The 15,772-nt window shown below is 42.8% G+C and overlaps 1 protein-coding gene across 3 annotated transcripts in view; it reads right to left on the bottom strand.

Annotated features, from left to right (window-relative positions):
• Positions 1-210: 210 nt before the first annotated feature.
• LOC115191962 (calcium-binding protein 2) overlaps positions 211-15,772 on the bottom strand; it is a 37,022-nt gene continuing 21,460 nt past the window's right edge. For all 3 annotated transcript variants that reach the window (XM_029750024.1, XM_029750027.1, XM_029750026.1), the window contains exons 7-8: positions 4,426-4,573; positions 211-492 (exon numbers count right to left, since the gene is read on the bottom strand). In XM_029750024.1, the coding sequence (XP_029605884.1) occupies positions 464-492; positions 4,426-4,573 (177 nt within the window). In that variant the 3' untranslated portion in view covers positions 211-463. The remainder of the gene's footprint in view (positions 493-4,425; positions 4,574-15,772) is intronic.

Here is a 15,772-nt window from a genome sequence, read left to right as displayed (position 1 = left end):
CATGAATGTAACCCATTGTCAATGTAACCATCCCGATCCCAGTGTTATGCATTGGGTGTTACGTCATCAGGAAACACTTGGCACATTCAGGACAATCTGTTCAATTGGTTGTTCAGAATGCTTCCACAAGGTGGCGACATAGCTCTTACATAGCAGTGGTGAGTCTATGCAACACTAGTCTTGTTTCATAACTCACCCTTCGCCCTCTGCTGCATTGCTTAATCCAGTTTATTGTAAGTAAATAAATAAAAAAAGGCAACAATTTGACCTAAATTGTTATCTTACAATCTAAGTCTTTCCACTAGAAAGTCATTCAGATCTAAATCTGATGAATATGCAAAATCATTTCATACAGACATTATGCACAATGCTACAGGAAATTGACACGAGAATTGTGTCACTTGTTTGGTGATCCAGACCTCATCCAGTGCGTCTTGCTAGTTAGTTTGATGGCTGAGGCAGGCTACCGCGACGACAGCATCATGACAAACTCTGCAGGGGGGGGGGGGGGGGGGGGGGGGGGAGACAGACACAGCACCAGATCCATTGATTAGAACCAGGGGGCAACATAAGACACAACCCCATGTTTACATCCTGCCCTCATTAAAATGCATTGGATGCCAATAGAACTCACGGTGTGATGATAATAACAATGTCATTTCCATTCTGTCTGCAGTTAATTAAAAAAGACAGGTGGTGGGAGGGGACTATTTTAGTTTTGAGGGTGACCCTTGATTTTACAGTCTGATATGACAGTCACTTTTACAGTAGTGTTTGCTCTATGGACCTTGTGTTTACAACAACAAAATGTGGCTACAGTGGGTACTGTATAGTAATCCAAAGAATTCAGTAGGTGTAACGACCTAGTCATTTCTTAGTTAAAACTAGGTACATAGTGGGGCTGTAAAAGAACCAGTTAATTTGTGTCCAATTTGAGTTTCCAAATCCATCCCCAAGCCCATACACCTACCTACCACTGGCCCCCAGGCACTTGTATATCTGGAAGAAATGGACAGGTATGAAGCAATATGTTGTAATCTACACCCAACCTATGACAGGGCATATTGCTTAAACACACCTGACCCCCCTCAGATCCGTAGGTGTGCCTAGGGTTGATGTAGAGACCATAGGGGTTGAATTGGAATTCATCCCACAACCTGGTCTCAGAACATTTCGTATAATTCTGTTCGTAAATCCAACACACTGCATGTAGTATGATATGTTACATTTGTTATGGTTATATCAGAAAGATTGTTACTTAAGGGGGGGTGGATGAGTTGGTGTATAATATGAAGGTCAAATCTCATCACAGACAACTTCACCCTCCGATCCAACAGGTCCCAGACGTGCTCAATGGGATTGAGATCCGGGCTCTTCGCTGGCCATTGCAGAACACTGACATTCCTGTCTTGCAGGAATTCAAGCACAGAACGAGCAGTATGGCTGGTGGCATTGTCGCGGCAGGCAGCCTAGTGGTTCGAGCGTTGGGCCAGTAACCGAAACGATGTCCTCTGTCCTGGCTGGATAGAGATAGCAGCCCTGCACAAGCGGACTGCTGGTACAGGACGAACTGGGCTGTGCAGAGGCCTGATGGCTGCCGTGCGTAGAGCAGGCGTAGGGTAGCCTGGGCCTAGGAGGCGCACTGGTGGCCAGATGTGCTGTGCAGGCATCCTCCTTCACGGCTGGATGCCTACTCTAGCACGGCACTTGCGAGGGGCTGGGATCGCTCGCACCGGACTGTGCGTGCGCATGGGCGAGATCGTGCGCACTTCCGCATACTCCGGCGCTCTCCCCTCCAGTTGCTTCCCATAATAAGCACGAGGAGTTGTCTTGCGGCTCAATCCTGGCCCCGCCAAACTACCCGTGTGCCCCCCCCCCAAAAAAATCTTGGGGGTGCCTCTCGTGCTTCCCCATCGGCGCGTATAAAGCCTCATACCAGCGCCACTCCGCCTTGGCTGCCTCTATCTCCTCCGGTGGGCGACGGTATTCCCCAGCCTGGTACCATGGTCCAGCCCCGTCCAGAATTTCCTCCCATGTCCATGATTCCCGACAGTCCTTCTGTTGCTACTTCCTCCACTGCTTGGTCCGTGGTTGGTGGGAGATTCTGTCATGATTGTCGTACGGTAGAGACCAAGACGCAGCGGGAAAATGTACACTCATCTTCTTTTATTTGGTGAAGAAGGAAAACACATATACAAAACAAAACGAACTTGACAGTCTTGTCAAGCAAACAGCTAAACAAGAACAATCTCCCACAAAAACCCATGAAAAACAAACTCCTAATTATAGGACCCTCAATCAGAGGCAACAATAACCAGCTGCCTCCAATTGAAGGTCCAACCCCAATTAACTAAACACAGAACTACAAAAGACTAGATAGAACATAGAAATATACTAACACAGAACAATGACTAACAAACCCCGGACTAATAAAACAAATACCCCTCTATATAAACACATACACAAAACACACCCTGAACCACATAAATCAAACACCCCCTGCCAAGTCCTGACCAAACTACAATAACAAATAACCCCTAAACTGGTCAGGACGTGACACATACTAAATGGAGTGTTATGGTTTTACATACATAATCATACAAAATACTCTGAGACCAGGTTGCATCCCATCACCCCTCTCGTAAATCTCCCTTCCTGTCTAGCTGCCCGTTTCCTCCTTCCTGTTTCCCTGTCTGTAAAGTTCTCTTTACCAATTGGTTAACCAAGCATGACCGATCTCACCGTGTCACCTGCAACCTCAGCATGCCTCCCATCTGTCAATCAAACATCAATCTATCCACCTGTCAATCACAACATGGCTTCAGCCAGTAGTAGCCATCAAACAACCATAGGCAGGCCCCATCCATCCCATCATTTCAGTCCCTCGGTCAATTCTGGTTACATTTTCCATTATGCATCTTTAAGGCCTTGGCTGTTGAATGACTTAAGTAGTGCACTATGTATGGAATAGGGTGCCATTTGGATCTCAGACAATGTCTTGTCTTCTAAACTTCAACAATTGATTTGTCGAGATGGCTGGAGGGCTCAGTAAGAGGGATAGGCCAGTTGTATCGCCCCCGGTGCTAATTGTTGATAATGTGTGGGCCACCTGCTTATTGATCCCCTGCTAACGCAGACACTCCCATCCACGTTTCCAATTATTATTATTGATTGGGACTTCGATTGGCTAGGACAACACACGCATGCAGGTTTTTTTTTTGGGGGGGGGGCTTACTGAGGGATATGAGACAGGTCTTGTTTTATAGTTATTGAGACGGGAGTGTGTGTGTGCACTGGTTTGAAACCGTGTGAATTGTGGCGTCTTTGAGCAGTCCTAAGGTGTGTGTGCCATGTGTGACTGTGCATGTGTGGACCCGGGTCTCCCACGGGAGTAACTGTCTCAGGCCAAAATAAAGTACTCCCTTGGTCTGAGGGCAGACTCTAGTTTTGAAGTTCGCAGGCAGGGCTACTTCATCACGGGACCATGAGCAACCATGCCCGATTCATATCCACTACAATCACACCTACTTCCCCACGAGAGACCGCCCCACGTTGGGCGCCAATGTAACGTGCAGGATATGAACCCGGGTCTCCCACAGGTGTAACCAACATTTTAGACCAGGGATCATCTAGATTCAGCTGCTAGCTGATTTTTTTCTTGAATGGATGGTCAGGGCGCTGGCACATAATTGCAAATCATTTGTAGACTGCAAATTGGCTGCAATAAGCCCAAATACATATAATATTTGACTCAAACTTAATCATTTCAATCCTTGCTTACATTTGTATACGATCACATATATCTCTCTATTATGCGTGGGAATACTTTGGAACAGATTTCCAAAATTAAAATCACTTTTACAGTATTTTATGTCCAACCAAAAATAATAATACAAAAAACTAAAAACTATATTTTTTTGCTCAGAAAACATGGTGCCAAATTTGACCCGCGTGCCGCCAGTTGGGGAACCCTCTTTTAGACCATTATACCAGGAGGAAATTCCATTTTGGTCTAATGGCAGACACTGCTTTTGAAGTTTGCTGGCGGGGCTACCTCATCACGTGACAATGAGCAGCCATGCCCGACTCGTGTCCGCAATATGTGCACTGTAATGATTACCTTAATGCACTACTGATGAGATTGGATTGGGTTATCCACACACCTTACATTCACTGTCCTTATCTCTGCTCTTTCCTCCTCTCCCCTCCTCTCTTCTAGGACCTACTTTCTTTCTGTCCCCTCCCTCTCCTATCCTTTCTCTTCTCCTACCTTATCCTCTCTCCTCTCTCATCCTCTCCCCTCTCTTGACCCTTATTCCCTCTCCCATCCCCTCTGTCCCTCTTACCCCCTCCCTTTCTCCTCCAGCCTCAACCCCCCCCATCCTTCATCCTCCCCCCCTTATCCACCTCCCCACTTCCCCTCACCGTCGAAGTCTATTCCGCCATCCTTGTTGAGGTCGATGTCCTGGAGGATCTCCTCCAGCTCGCCCTTCTTCAGCTTCTCACCCAGCAGGGCCTTCATGCTGTCTTTCAGCTCCTCCAAGGTGATGCGCCCATCTCCGTCACTGTCAAACTGGGGAGAGAGGAGAGGAGGGGGAGAGGAGGGGATACCTCATAATGACAAAGTGAAAACATGTTTAAAGGATTTTTTTTGCTAATTTATTGAAATTGAAATACAGAAATATCTTATTTACAGTGTCTTCGGAAAGTATTCAGACCCATTTACTTTTTCCACATTTTGTTAGGTTACAGCCTTATTCTAAAATGTATTGAATGTTTTTTTTCTTCTCATCAGTCTACAAAAAAGAACCCATAATGACAAAGCAAAAAACAGGTTTTTAGAAATGTTTGCTCATTTATTAAAAATAAAAACTTAAATATCATATTTACATAAGTATTCAGACCCTTTACTCAGTACTTTGCTGAAGCACCTTTGGCAGCAATTACAGCCTTAAGTCTTCTTGAGTATGATCATCAAGGATTTCTGTACTTTGCCCCGTTGTTAGAATAATTTGTATGTGTTAGAATAATGACTAAATTGTTCCACTCTTAAATGGTAGGATAGGGGGTGATAGGTTTGAGAAACATTGGAGAGGTTTCAAACCAAGAGGGTCATAAAGGGGGAGGGGAGGTGAAAGCCTTGAAGAATGTGGTAAACTTTATGGTTCTTTGTGGTGAGTGGAAAAGTACTGGTTGTTTGAGAAGGGAGTGGTCTAAAGATAGGAATATGTGTGTGGATTATAAAAGGACTGAGTCCTAATTTTTGACTTTGGAATGTTCTCTGAATAAACTGTACAGACTTTTTGCAGAAAGCTGAGTCCTTGCCTAATTATTATTAACCCAGTGTCTTACAAACCTTGGGGATTAGTCAAGGCTTATTGATTGGTAATTATTAGCATTGGGATTCAAAAATTCCCGTAACAATTGGTCCTTCGAGCCGGATCTCATATACCTGTTGACTGTCGTTCCAGGGGACACTGAAAACCGTGCACGGGCGGATGAAACATCCGTAAAAAGCAAAGTCCTGCCCTCTAATATTGAGGGTTAATTTCAGGCCGGTGGCAAACTGGAACACGACAGTAAACGGTGACGAGAGCTAACCAAAATTATACCTCAGCTGCAAAGAAAAGGTCAGTAATCTTTATTCATTTGTTTGGGGGTTAAGTTAAAAAAAACTCGCTTAAAAAAAATGGACTTTGCATTAGTCAAAATAGAGTGGGAAAATGCTTGATTCTTAAACCAAACTGGAGTGAATGGTATCTGGTATACTGTCCATAGAATCTAACATAGAGAAAGTTTAATTACAAAAGTATCTATGTTAGCGGTGGCGGCATTGGGTAGCAGATCATTGAAAGGAGGGTAACGGAATCGGACGGGTCCGTAATGACTCGTAGTTGTTGAGGCCCTTACTAAAAATAAACTACCCTGGGTTGAAAGAGATTCAGGAAGAGGTATTAACACCAAAAACCTATGGGACAAAGGAGTACTATGAAAACGTAATATAGAAGGCAAAATATAAAGTAATAACGATTGGAAATATGAGGGTAACCTAAAAATAGAGTGTGTGAAATGAGATATTAACTGAGTCAAAAGTCATAAGAAGTGTTAAATCGTATGTGTGTAAGACCTAATACTCTATTGTCTATAAGTAGTGATAGAAATATTAATCAGCCAGACACATAAACGTTAATTCGCTCACGTGTGAGACTAATATTCGATAAAAGATCCCCTCTATAGATAGGTTTAAACTAAGTCAGAGACGTAATGGTATGAATATAGATCGCCTATCGAAATACGTTACAGAGGGATAGTGGAGATCAAAGGGAGGAAAAAACAATTAGGTCTGACTATTCCGAGAGGGAGGAATTAAAGGTTAATGATTTGAGTAGGTCAGGGAGGTAAGACCTAATATTCTATAAAAAGTCATAAAAATAATTATTCTGAATTCCTAGAAGGGTAACAACGGGAAGAGTTAACTAATAATGGGTTGTAAAACCTCAAAAGAGGTCCCGGAATTAACGGGAGACGAGAGATATATGCAAATGAAAGATAAGAGAAATGTATATCATGGTTCGATGTGGAGGAAGAAGTACGGTTTTGTTGGATGTCTGGATGTAGATAAGCTTGAATCCATGATAAAACAGATGCGCGTAACCTGTGGAGATAAAATGAAGAAACAACAGGCAGAGGGTACAGCTAGGGTGTGGTTGTTGGAGGCCAGGAAAAAGGGTAGAGGGTAATAAAAAAACAGGCCAGAGAAGGTGAGAAAGAGAGAGAAACAATACCCACAGCCCCCATAGAAAGTCCACCCAGGGGAGGGGGGAAAATATATCTTGCCCTAACAGAACAGGCATGGGTGGAGGATCCAGATAACGAGGTAGTGATCGTAGGGAGAAGAAGGGCTCCTTATGAGGGACCTGGGGAAGACAGACTGAAGGGAGTTAGGGAGGACATGGAAGGATTGACCGAAAGTTTTAAACTAAATACCGGGGAGCTGGAACTAGCAGTTAGACAGATAGTGGGAAAAGATTGGGCAGCCGTGAAGGGAGACTGGACCCCAGGACAGGGGGACAGAGTTGTTCTGCAGTGGACTGCAGAGGGAAATGATCAGGATAAACTCAATCAGCTATGCAATAATCTTAGGGATTATTATCACAGGTATGCTGATTTTTCAAAAATCCACGAATGTAGACAGGGAGACAGTGAGACAGTTAGTCAATATTTGGAAAGATTGAGGGACGTGTTTAATGGGAATAGTGGACTGATCCATCCTGGCCCTGGGACAGGAGGAGATGGGCCTTATCACCAACAGTTAAAAATGTGCTTTCTTGAGTGGTATGAGAACTGAAATTTGCCAAGCAATTAAAAAAAACTCTGGTTGGGTGGGGAACAGCTACATTGGCCGAAGTAAAGAGGTATGCGATTCACCATGAACATAATGAAAGGGAGAAGAAAAGTAAGAGAGACCTGAAAGGAGCAGAGTACCTGATAGATACTTTTGAGGAAGTTATAGGTCAGAATTAGGGAGGTTTTAAGGGAAGTGGACCAGACAGAGAAGATCAAAAATGGACAAGGTCTGATAATAGGAGGTGTTATAATTGCGATAAAAAATGACATTTTGCGCGGGAGTGTAAGGGGCCGTGTTTAAATGTAATAAAAAGGGACATATCTCACGGGACTGTAAGGCACCTCCAAGAGAAGGAAGGCAAGAACAGAAAGAAGGAGAGCATCTGATAGTAACTCTCGAGATAATCGTAGATAAACGTAAAGGAGGCTTCAAGGAAAGAAAAGTAAGAAAGAACAGACAGAAACGGAATATTTGATCGCCACTGTTGGGGAAATTGCAGGAAAGAACAGGAACGATTTTAAAAAGAAAGGTCAAAACAGGGAGAGTAGAAAGTGGATAGAACCCGAGGGCAGAAAGTGCTACAACTGCAATAAAACAGGCCACATTGCAGAGGATTGTAAGGACCCACCAAGGAACAGTAGACAGAGACAGTTTAGGGATAGACGGAAGAGGGAACGTAGGCGAATGAGAGAGCGAGAGGAGTCCGAGGAGGAGGAAGAACAGGCATGACTAGATGAGGGGAATGACAGTGAGGATTCAGAGGACACAGACTGTGAGGTATTGAATTGGCCACCATTGATCTCAGGTTGAGTTAATTTTATTTTACAGGGACAGTGCACATTAAACACAGTTGTATATATAATGGCAGGGTATTCCTAGCAAACAGAATGGGCCTGTTTGCAGACAAACGGAAGGGATTTTAATGTTGTAAAGCAAGCTGGGGTCAAATTAGTCAAATAGTATGTTAAATGTGGGAGTTTCATAGATTTGAAGTACAGTATTGTATCCAAGGGTAGTGCATGTTCAATTAAGAACACATAACCATTGAAGAAGTTTATAACTAATGATTAATGATTTGAGGGGGTTACAGTGGAGTTATTATTTGGTTTTGTTTGTAGTCAACGTTTGGGTTTCTGAATCGGTGTAGTATACGGAATGCTGACCAAATGTTCGTGGTTATTTTATGGAAAAAGGAGCTCTTCGTTGTCTCTCTGTGGAAAGTTTCCTAAAGACGATATCTTAAAGGGGTATACACACATGGAATTTTAGAAGATTTATTTTCTGAGGTTTAATAAAAAACGTTAATTCTTTTGGATAGAGTAATGTTTTGGGAACCTGAGATACAGCATGCAGGAAATGTTGAAGTTTTTTAAAAATTTGTCTAATATGGTAAGAAACACTTCTGTGAAGGGGTGGTATGACTCTTGACCTCTATCATGGCGTTCCTTTGCGGTCTGATCAGCCTTATGGGAGGGCCATTTGGATAGTGAATTTAAGGTCATTTGTGATACGGATTGTAAGGAAATTGGTATAACTGATAATTAGGATGGAGTTTAAAGTTCTTAGACATAACTGTAATTTAAGCACATGAGACGGCAGTGTAAGATATTGAGGACAACAAGGCTGTGAAATTGATATAATAAGTATTATTATATTTTGTTATTGAACAAGGTTATTGAGTTAGCGAGAATGAGTTTAATAATGGTAAACTTATTTGAAGTATTTAGGATATATTTGAAGTCTGAAGGAGTAGGAACAAATGAGGGAAAGATTTTGGTTGTTCAGCTTCTGGACATCAGACAGTGGAAAGACTGTCTGCTCCAGTGGTTATGAAACATGTTATGTCTAGATAACCTGTGGAATGATTCTGTTGAATGGGGTTGTCACCCCCACAGAAAGCCGAGACCATAAAAGGGGGGGGGGGGGGGTGGGGGGATGATGGAAAGAATTAGGTAACATTGATGGAAAGAATTAGGTAACATTTTGTAGCATAAGTGATAACAAATTACTTAAACATTTTTTTGGTTCAAGGTGTGTTAGATGTGCATAGAATAATCTTCAAGGTAGAGGAAGAGCACCACTGGGAGAATACCCTCCAGGTAGAATATCCATTCCAATAATTAGAAATGGACTTCATTGATATATGTTATAACCTATTCCGGAGTGAGGGAAAGAAGTGGTGTTTAGCAATAATAGATAAGAGTAGTAAATGGATAGAAGTGTTCCCAACTTACTTGGTGGACATGATTATGGTGGCTAAAATAATAGGTCAAGATATAATCCCTAGAGTTGGTTTACTAGGATCTATTTTTTTAAATAATGAAATACAATTTAGCTAATCAGGTAGAGCCTATAGAATGCCAGAGTTAGGGAGATTAGAACAGGTAGACATAGAAGTTGAAGATATACTAGCAGAACACATGAGAAGACTGTTTGTTAACCAAACCCGTATGTCCAAGATTTTGTGTCCAACAGGTGAATTACAGGAGAAGGTGATTCACGCAATACAGCCTGGAGACTGGGTGTGGATCCAGTCCCTGAGGAGGAAAGACTGGAAACAGCCCTGTTGGGAAGGACCGTACCAGGTTCTGTTAACTACCGCCTTTGCCATTAGAATAGCTGAGAGAGCCACTTGGGTCCACGTTACCCACTGCAAGAAGGTATGAACACATACAAGCACCACTGATCACACACAGAGTTAGGAGAAGAACCGAGTACCAATAGGGTTCGGGGGTTACCTCCTTAACGAAGATTCCCTAACCCGACCTGTCATCACTGTGTGTGCTCCTAGAGTGTGAGTATGGGGTGGTTCCGTACAGATAGGCTACAGGCAGGAGAGGGTTGGCGGTTTTTGGGAATATGGGGGACCCTAAGCTGCATCATAGTACTAATAATATTTTTGATACATCCAGATCCACTACCAGTCGGCCTAAATCGTACTGAATCTCCACCAGGGTTGAGAAGTAAAAGAAAATAAGGACAGGCAAGGAAGAGTAACCTATAAAATAGGGGTTAGAGAAGGACAAAACGCGAGATTTAGGATGAGGGTACTAAATATGACTAATGGAAGGGGACACTGTTATAATGAGAACTGACGACAACACCCCATTATACCTGTGTCAACCAACTATGTCCATGTGTTCCTGGTCCCAGGTGTTTAAACACACATTGGGCAGGGAATATGAGACTAATATCTGGAAATGGAGTGCACGGTGGGGTGTTGAACGGAATAAGGATATTCCCTCATGTATGTTGGGGATAGAAGTAACTATAAAAATGTAACTAGTAATGACATACAAATGAAGTATATGGCATGCGCTGAGGAGTATGGCAAGGATACCTGCATATCATTTCAGTTGAAAGACACTACAGTGATATACCCCGTAGTAAATCCGTTATTAGGAATTGATAAATCAGGTGGAAAATCCTTTGGTTCCACTAGTCTACCTGATGTGAAGGATTTCCTTCTCCAAGAACGGAACCAAGGGGAGATAGAAGGAATACCAGATGAAAATCTCTGGTTAAAATGGATGAATTACACGGCCAGGGCTCTGGGCAAACTAATTGTCATGCATGTTCTACTGGGCGACCAACTATGTTGACTGCTCCAATGCCACAGACGATGCTCTCTTGTGTGTTAGACTTAGGATCTAATCAGGAAGAGGTCAATTGTACAGGGATGGGGTTGGCCAGATTAAAGAGCGCAGCCAATCCACCTCAGTTCACTCTAACTCCTGGAGAGTATCAGTGTTATAGGCACAGGAATGGTAGTAGGGATTTGGGAATTTTTAATGGATGTAAGACAGTAGTGAATGTGACAGACTTAGATTGGGAAGTGCAGGAGAAGATTCTTAACCTCACAGCACCTGTAACTGATGTATGGTGGGCATGTTCCGACCAAGGACACATAAGACAGATGTCACCAAAAGGGTTCTGAAGGTACTTGCGCCCCAGTGTTATTGGTACAACCAGTGAGGATTAGTCATCAACGGCCAGTGGTGAGTAAAATAGTAAGAAATAAGAGAAGTCTGGTCCTAGATGAGGTTAGCCCCATATGGATGGATTCCATAGGGATCCCTAGAGGAGCACCAGATGAATACAAGGCGTTGAATCAAATAGGTGAAGGGTTCACAACAACTTCCTTTTGGTGGGTTACGATAAATAAGAATGTGGATTGGATAAACTATATTTATTATAATCAGAAAAGATTCGTAAATCAGACTAGAGATGCAGTGAAGGGAATCTCTGACCAATTATCCGCCACCTCTCTCATGACTTGGCAAAATAGGTTGGCTCTCGATATGTTATTGGCAGAGAAGGGCGGGGTTTGTAGAATGGTGGTGGGGGGGGGGGGTCATCGCTGTACTTTTATTCCAAATAATACATCACCAGAGGGGACTGTAACTAGAGCCTTGGCTGGGTTGACCGCACTAAGTGAAGAATGGGCTGACAACTCAGGGGTTAATACATCTGTGACCGGTTGGTTTGATGAAATGTTTGGCAAATGGAAAACCATGGTTGCTACTATTGTGGGGGCTGCTATTGTTTGTATGGGTATGCTGGTATTATGTGGTTGTTGTTTTATTCCCTGTGTACCAGGTTTGGTGGGTAAGGCGTTGGAGAATGCAGTGACTCAGCAGATGGTGAGGTACGGGCCTATGCCAGAGTCTGATCAATGGAATGAACAATGTACAGATCCAGACCTGATGGACGCCGTGGATACATTCAATCCTGAGGAGCCGGAACTTCATGAGACTATATTCAATGTTTAGAGACTGTTTATTCAATGAAGATCATGAAAAAAATCCTGAACAGATGAGTTATGATTGGAAGTAGTATTAAACAGCCATTGATGAGTAGATGATGTATATACATGTAATGGTTTGATTGGGTATGATTTTATTTTCAAATAAAACATTTAAGTATCAGTGTGTAACATTTAGTCAAAGGGTGGATTGTTAGAATAATTTCTATGTGTTAGAATAATGACTCAATTGTTCCACTCTTAAATGGTAGGATAGGGGGTGATAGGTTTGAGAAACATTGGAGAGGTTTCAAACCAAGATGGTCATAAAGGGGGAGGGGAGGTGAAAGCCTTGAAGAATGTGGTAAACTTTATGGTTCTTTGTGGTGAGTGGAAAAGTACTGGTTGTTTGAGAAGGGAGTGGTCTAAAGATAGGAATATGTGTGTGGATTATAAAAGGACTGAGTCCTAATTTTTGACTTTAGAACGTTCTCTGAATAAACTGTACAGACCTTTTGCAGAAAGCTGAGTCCTTGCCTAATTATTATTAACCCAGTGTCTTACAAACCTCAAGGCTTATTGATTGGTAATTATTAGCATTGGGTTTCGAAAATTCCCGTAACACCCGTTCATCTTTCCCTCGATCCTGACTAGTCTCCCTGTCCCTGCCGCGGAAAAACATCCACACAGCATGATGCTGCCACCACCATGCTCACTGTAGGGATGGTGCCAGTTTTCCTCCAGATGTGACGCTTGGCATTCAGGCCAAAGAGTTCAATCTTGGTTTCATCAGGCCAGAGAATCTTGTTTCTCATGGTCTGAGAGTCTTTAGGTGCCTTTTGGCAAACTCCAAGCGGCTGTCATGTGTGTTTTACTGAGGAGTGGCTTTCATCTGGCCACTCTACCATAAAGGCCTTATTGTTGGAGTGCTGCAGAGATGGTTGTCCTTCTGGAGGTTCTCCCATCTCCACAGAGGAACTCTAGAGCTCTGTCAGAGTGACCATCGGGTTCTTGGTCACCTCCCTGACCAAGGCCCTTCTCCCCCGATTACTCAGATTGGCCGGGCGGCCAGCTCTAGGAAGAGTCTTGGTGGTTCTAAACTTCTTCCATTTAAGAATGATGGAAGCCACTGTGTTCTTGGTGACCTTCAATGCTGCAGACATTTTTTGGTACCCTTCCCCAGATCTGTCCTCGAAACAATCCTGTTATGGAGCTCTACAGACAATTCCTTCGACCTCATGGCTTGGTTTTTGCTCTGACATTCACTGTCAACTGTGGGACCTCATATAGACAGGTGTGTGCCTTTCCAAATCATGCCCAATCAATTGAATTTACCACAGGTGAGTTCCAATCAAGTTGTAGAAACATCTCAATGATGATCAATGTAAACAGGATGCACCTGAGCTCAATTTAGAGTCTCATAGCAAAAGGTCTGAATACTTACTTATGTAAATAAGGTATTTCAGTTTGGTATTTTTTATAAAATGTGCAAAACATTCTAAATGCTTGTTTTCGCTTTGTCATTATGGGGTAGTGTGTGTAGATTGCTGAGTTTTTATTTTTATTACATCTATTTTAGAATAAGGCTGTAATGTAATGTAACAAAATGTGGGAAAAGTCAAAGGGTCTGAATACTTTCAGAAGGCCCTGTACAGTCGTGGTCAAAAGTTTTGAGAATGACACAAATATTAACTTCCACAAAGTTGGCTGCTTCAGGGTCTTTAGATATTTTTGTCAGATGTTACAATGGAATACTTGTTACGGGTGTGTACGGGAGGCGAAGTCAGGTGTAGGAGAGCAGAGTGTAATTAACAGGCACACTTTTTATTCCGTTCCAAAACGAAAGCACATAAGACATAAACGTGCCCAAAACACAGAACATGAAACAAAAGTCTAGCGCGTGACAATATCCACATAACATAAAACAATATCACACAAAGACATGGAGGGGAACAGAGGACTAAATACATGCAGTGTGATTAGGGAATGAAAACCAGGTGTGTATGGAACATGACAAAACAAATGGAAATAGGAAAAATGGAGCGGCGATGGCTAGAAAGCCGGTGACGTCGATCGCCGAACGCCGCCCGAACAAGGAGAGGAGCCGACTTCGGCGGACGTCGTGACAATACTGAAGTATAATTACAAGCATTTCATAAGTGTCAAAGGCTTTTATTGACAATTGCATGAAGTTGATGCAAAGAGTCCATATTTGCAGTGTTGACCCTTCTTTTTCAAGACCTCTGCAATCCGCTCTGGCATGCTGTCAATTAACTTCTGGGCCACATCCTGACTAATGGCAGCCCATTCTTGCATAATCAATGCTTGGAGTTGGGTTTTTGTTTGGGTTTTTGTTTGTCCACCCGCCTCTTGACGATTGACCACAAGTTCTCAATGGGATTAAGGTCTGGGAGTTTCCTGGCCATGGACCTAAAATATCGATGTTTTGTTCCATTTAGTTATCACTTTTGCCTTATGGCAAGGTGCTCCATCATGCTGGAAAAGGCATTGTTCATCACCAAACTGGATGGTTGGGAGAAGTTGCTCTCGGAGGATGTGTTGATACCATTCTTTATTCATGGCTGTGTTCTTAGGCAAAATTGTGAGTGAGCCCACTCCCTCACTGTGCGTGCAGATGCACTCACACCTGCCTGCTGCCATTCCTGAGCAAGCTCTGTACTGGTGGTGTCCTGATCCTGCAGCTGAATCAACTTTAGGAGACGGTCCTGGCACTTGATGGACTTTCTTGGGCGCCCTGAAGCCTTCTTCACAACAATTGAACCGCTCTCCTTGAAGTTCTTGATGATCCGATAAATGGTTGATTTACGTGCAATCTTACTGGCAGCAAAATCCTTCCCTGTGAAGCCCTTTTTGTGCAAAGCAACGATGACGGCACGTGTTTCCTTCCAGGTAACCATGGTTGACATAGGACGAATAATGATTCCAAGCACCACCCTCCTTTTGAAGCTTCCAGTCTGTTTTTCGAACTCAATCAGCATGACAGAGTGATCTCCAGCCTTGTCCTCATCAACACTCACACCTGTGTTAATGAGAGAATCACTGACATGATGTCAGCTGGTCCTTTTGTGGCAGGGCTGAAATGCAGTGGAAATGTTTTTGGGGGATTCAGTTCATTTGCATAGCAAAGAGGGACTTTGCAATTAATCGCCATTCATCTGATCACTCTTCATAACATTCTGAAGTATATGCAAATTGCCATCATACAAACTGAGGCAGCAGACTTTGTGAAAATTAATATTTGTGTCATTCTCAAAACCTTTGGCCATGACTGTACATACAGTAAGTGTTCACAACCCTGTGTCAATACTTTGTAGAGGCTTCTTTGCCAGTGATTACAGCTGTGAGTCTTTCTGGGTAAGTCTCTAAGAGATGTTTTGTGTTGTATTGAATTTACCCCAAGAATAACACTTTGTATTCAGGACAAAAAGTTATTTGCTTTGCCTTATTGTAAACAGGATGCATGTTTTGGAATATTTGTATTCTGTACAGGCTTCCTTCTTTTCACTCTGCCAATTAGTTTAGTATTGTGGAGTAACTACAATGTTGTTGATCCATCCTGTTTCCTCCTATCACATCCATTAAACTATATAACTGTTTTAAAGCCTCATGCTGAAATCCCTGAGTGGTTTCCTTCCTTCTACGGCAACTTTTTTATTTAT

The sequence above is a fragment of the Salmo trutta genome, chromosome 4, assembly GCF_901001165.1.
Source record: "Salmo trutta chromosome 4, fSalTru1.1, whole genome shotgun sequence".
Classification (NCBI taxonomy): domain Eukaryota; kingdom Metazoa; phylum Chordata; class Actinopteri; order Salmoniformes; family Salmonidae; genus Salmo; species Salmo trutta.
Note: the sequence above shows the minus strand (reverse complement) of the source record. Positions and strands in the feature narration are given on the sequence as shown.